This window comes from Pundamilia nyererei, unplaced genomic scaffold, assembly GCF_000239375.1.
Source record: "Pundamilia nyererei isolate P.nyererei 1_Seehausen unplaced genomic scaffold, PunNye1.0 scaffold00134, whole genome shotgun sequence".
In the NCBI taxonomy this organism is placed as follows: Eukaryota; Metazoa; Chordata; class Actinopteri; order Cichliformes; family Cichlidae; genus Pundamilia; species Pundamilia nyererei.
In genome coordinates this window covers 1,218,486-1,223,419 of record NW_005187535.1, presented here as the reverse complement: position 1 = coordinate 1,223,419, position 4,934 = coordinate 1,218,486, and the positions used below count along the sequence as shown (strand labels likewise).

General features: G+C 39.1%; 1 protein-coding gene across 1 annotated transcript in view; it reads left to right on the top strand.

Moving 5' to 3' along the window:
- The first annotated feature begins 425 nt into the window (after positions 1 to 425).
- The window catches only part of LOC102207441 (uncharacterized), a 6,667-nt gene continuing 2,158 nt past the window's right edge, over positions 426 to 4,934 (top strand). Inside the window, exons 1-4 of the mRNA XM_005743713.1 lie at positions 426 to 780; positions 3,110 to 3,220; positions 3,323 to 3,361; positions 3,440 to 3,588. Of these exons, the coding sequence (XP_005743770.1) occupies positions 426 to 780; positions 3,110 to 3,220; positions 3,323 to 3,361; positions 3,440 to 3,588 (654 nt within the window). The remainder of the gene's footprint in view (positions 781 to 3,109; positions 3,221 to 3,322; positions 3,362 to 3,439; positions 3,589 to 4,934) is intronic.

Here is a 4,934-nt window from a genome sequence, read left to right as displayed (position 1 = left end):
ATCTGCGGAGGCGTGTTTGCCCCCCACTCGTCACAAACAAACGCTTCTCTGCACACCGTGACTGCTCTGTGCGCTTATAGTAAGCTCGCACCTTGTATTCTTTCGCAATCATTTGTATGTGACAGTGATTTCATTTACTTGGTAAATATTTTCGACTAGTTTACAGTTTTATCGCGATCGTGACTTATAATATAATTCAATTCATGTGCACAACCTCGTACAGTGGTGGAGCAAACTGAAAGAGTTTGACCAGTCGTAAATACCTGAAAGGACCACCAAGATAAGAACCACTGAGCTGGCAGTTTATCAGCCAAAATGAAGACCATCTATATCATCTGTCTTTTTTGCAGTAAGTGGCTTAGAAAAATTATATTAATGTAATTAATTAACGTATTAATGTTTTCTAACATTTGTTTAACTCCGGGATGCACTATATCTTGCCAATTTTAGCAGCTACGTTGGCAGATGGAAACAAGTTGATGAAGATAGAAGGATTTCAGGGCAGAAATGTCTCCTTCCAGTGCTCACACAGACTTGCATGGGCGTATGATAAATACTTTTGCAAAGATCCATGTGGGAGCGAGAAAGACAGGCTGGCTACTGTAAAATCTGGTGGAAGAGCAGAGTCCGGGAGGATAACTCTGGTGGATTCTGGAGATGGATCCTTCACTGTGACCTTGAGTCATCTCCAGCTGTCAGACTCACATCAGAAATATTGGTGTGGAGTGGACAGGCCTGGTTTGGACACATACACTCAGATACAGCTCACAGTAAAGAAAGGTATGTCATCATTTTATTTCTTCTGAGTTTATTTTATCAGTACGCTTAATTTGAATTATGCATCTGCATTCTTACTTCAAAAGATACGGAAAAAAAATACTCCACGTTTCTTATAGTTCTTTATTTCAGAAAAAAATTACTGCATATAAAAGCATAGCTTGTGAATTAAAATGCATTTTATAATCCGGTTTATAATCTGGTGGTTCCAAGTAATTTCCCCTCGTGGCTTGACTGGATCTTCTTGTTAAAAGATTCAAAAGATTTATTTCCCCTTTTTTTCTTCTCACGTGGTTTTATTGTATTTTTGGAGGCTCAGTGAGGAAAAACATCCAGTTCATAACATATTAGAAACATCAGAGCATTAAAACAATCAAATAGGTTTATTTTAACTTTTTGTTTTTCTTGTTCTAAGTCATCTCTCGATAAGCTATATTAATACAAAGTTGTTAAAACTAGCTTCTGGACACCTGAAGTGAATACATCTGTAAAATGCATCAATTCCTTTTTGCATCAGTATATTAAAAATTCCACTTATATATCCATGACATAAAACTTATTTTGCAGAAAACATCCCTAGATATATATAAAAAATAAAGGTATCTAAAAACAGTAATCTTATTGCGGAATTAAATTTTGAATGAAAAACTTTTACTTTTAGAATATATACAGTGGGGCAAAAAAGTATTTAGTCAACCACCGATTGTGCAAGTTCCCCCACTTAAAATGATGACAGAGGTCAGTAATTTGCACCAGAGGTACACTTCAACTGTGAGAGACAGAATGTGAAAAAAAAAATCCATGAATCCACATGGTAGGATTTGTAAAGAATTTATTCGTAAATCAGGGTGGAAAATAAGTATTTGGTCAATAACAAAAATACAACTCAATACTTTGTAACATAACCTTTGTTGGCAATAACAGAGGTCAAACGTCTACTATAGGTCTTTACCAGGTTTGCACACACAGTAGCTGGTATTTTGGCCCATTCCTCCATGCAGATCTTCTCGAGAGCAGTGATGTTTTGGGGCTGTCGCCGAGCAACACGGACTTTCAACTCCCGCCACAGATTTTCTATGGGGTTGAGGTCTGGAGACTGGCTAGGCCACTCCAGGACTTTCAAATGCTTCTTACGGAGCCACTCCTTTGTTGCCCGGGCGGTGTGTTTTGGATCATTGTCATGTTGGAAGACCCAGCCTCGTTTCATCTTCAAAGTTCTCACTGATGGAAGGAGGTTTTGGCTCAAAATCTCACGATACATGGCCCCATTCATTCTGTCCTTAACACGGATCAGTCGTCCTGTCCCCTTGGCAGAAAAACAGCCCCATAGCATGATGTTTCCACCCCCATGCTTCACAGTAGGTATGGTGTTCTTGGGATGCAACTCAGTATTCTTCTTCCTCCAAACACGACGAGTTGACTTTATACCAAAAAGTTCTACTTTGGTTTCATCTGACCACATGACATTCTCCCAATCCTCTGCTGTATCATCCATGTGCTCTCTGGCAAACTTCAGACGGGCCTGGACATGCACTGGCTTCAGCAGCGGAACACGTCTGGCACTGCGGGATTTGATTCCCTGCCATTGTAGTGTGTTACTGATGGTGACCTTTGTTACTTTGGTCCCAGCTCTCTGCAGGTCATTCACCAGGTCCCCCCGTGTGGTTCTGGGATCTTTGCTCACCGTTCTCATGATCATTTTGACCCCACGGGATGAGATCTTGCATGGAGCCCCAGATCGAGGGAGATTATCAGTGGTCTTGTATGTCTTCCATTTTCTGATGAAGACATACAGTTGATTTTTTTCACACCAAGCTGCTTGCCTATTGTAGATTCACTCTTCCCAGTCTGGTGCAGGTCTACAATACTTTTCCTGGTGTCCTTCGAAAGCTCTTTGGTCTTGGCCATGGCGGAGTTTGGAGTCTGACTGTTTGAGGCTGTGGACAGGTGTCTTTTATACAGATGATGAGTTCAAACAGGTGCCATTCATACAGGTAACAAGTGGGGGACAGAAAAGCTTCTTACAGAAGACGTTACAGGTCTGTGAGAGCCAGAGATTTTCCTTGTTTGAGGTGACCAAATACTTATTTTCCACCCTGATTTACGAATAAATTCTTTACAAATCCTACCATGTGGATTCATGGATTTTTTTTTCACATTCTGTCTCTCACAGTTGAAGTGTACCTCTGGTGCAAATTACTGACCTCTGTCATCATTTTAAGTGGGGGAACTTGCACAATCGGTGGTTGACTAAATACTTTTTTGCCCCACTGTATATTGTATATTGATTAGTCAATAATAGTACCATAATTTGCCCCTTTCTCTTATACAGCTGTTGAAACTGAGACACCTGATGTTCCTACCACATGGACATATCAGAATACCAACACAACACAGTTAACAACTGGAACAGACACCATTAAGCCTACAAAACCTTCAATGGGTATAAAAACAATGTATTACAAATTATTGATTTACAGTCCTTACAAATATAAATTCTGGATACATTTTACATAAAGAAGTAATATTGAGTCCTGTTTTGCAGAATCATTCTCCACTAAAGAACAACCTAAAATCAGCACAGGTGAGTTTCCACTTGAGGATGTGATTGGTGTATAAGTTACTGATGAATAAGATGATTCTATAATCTTGTTTTCATCAGGCACCATTGTGTATGCTGCAGTCGGGGGCATTGCTATGGCATGTCTCCTGATGCTGACAGTATGCTTCAGGAAGTACAGAAAAACCTCAAAACCTCAACTACAAGTTTGCTTCAACAACACAGATGTCAGCAGTGCGCATCAACAAGAGGTATGAGATGGAAAATTGGAGATCACACTATCAGGAGGTTCATTCCCTCCTAGAGATCAGTGATTGCTTTAGACAGCAAATTAAATAAAGTAGAATATGATTGGGTTTTTTTTTTTATACATCAAATGTAAGTATGTGACGAGGGGTTTTCCAAAAGTCATTTCTCATTTTTTTATATTGTGGAATTTTTCAATGGGGATGTGTTAAAACCACAGTGTTACATTAGTGTTGTGCTAAAGGAATGGTTTGACATTTTAAGTAAAATGCTTCTTCCCCTTACAATTGAAAAGTCAAAAGTCATATTGTGTATAGCTCTGGTGATAAATCTGGGTCAACTAAAAAGGTATTCTTGCAAAGTAACAGATACTGGCACTGGAAGTCACTCCTGTTTCAGAAGCACACACTCACTGACACCATTAGATGCAAAGATAAGTTCTACTGTCTTCCTGTTAAAAGTAGCAAGATAAAAATACTAACCTTCAAGCAACATGATGGTTAACTAAGCACAATTAAGAAAGTGAGAAGGGGGAGAGATAGTCTGGCTATGTCTGGTGATCTGGTACACAGAGAAACTGAATTCTGCCTTCAAGTGTCTCAGAAGTACACTGACTAACATTTTACATTTCTGTTTAATTTGTAGTGAATTACATTTAAAGAAGAACACAGAGGCCTTTTTGAGTAGAAAACTCATACACTACCAGTCAAAAGTTTGGACACACCTTCTCATTTAATGATTTTTCTGTATTTTTACTACTTTCTACATTGTAGATACATACTGAAGACATCAAATGTATGAATTTATGGATATTTGCAGCAAAGAAAAAATATAAATAACTCAAAAAATGTCTTATATTTTAGATTCCTGAAAGTAGCCAGCCTTTGCTTTGTAACAGCTCTGCACACCTTTCTCTCAGTGAGCTTCATGATGTAGTCCCCTTTTCCTTCTTAATGGCATTGGGACCGTTGTGTTGTGCAGAAGTCAGGTTGGTGCACAGCTGACAGCCCTATTTAAAAACTGTTAGAATTCATATTATGGTTATCAATCAGCTAAGTAAAGAGAAATGACAGTCCCTAACCCATCATTATTTTAAGAACTGAAGGTCAGTCAGTCCAGAAAATTGCAAAAAAAAAAGGGCTAACTGGCTCAAATGAGGACTGCCCCAGGAAAGAGAGACAAAGAATCACATCTGCTGCTTAGGATAAATTGATCTGAGTCACCAGCCTCAAAAATTGCAATTTAACCACACCTCAGATTGGAGCCCAGATCAATGTTCCAGTAGCAGATATTCCTCTACATCAGGGCTGCCCAATCCCAGTCCTCGAGAGCTACTATCCTGCAGCTTTTA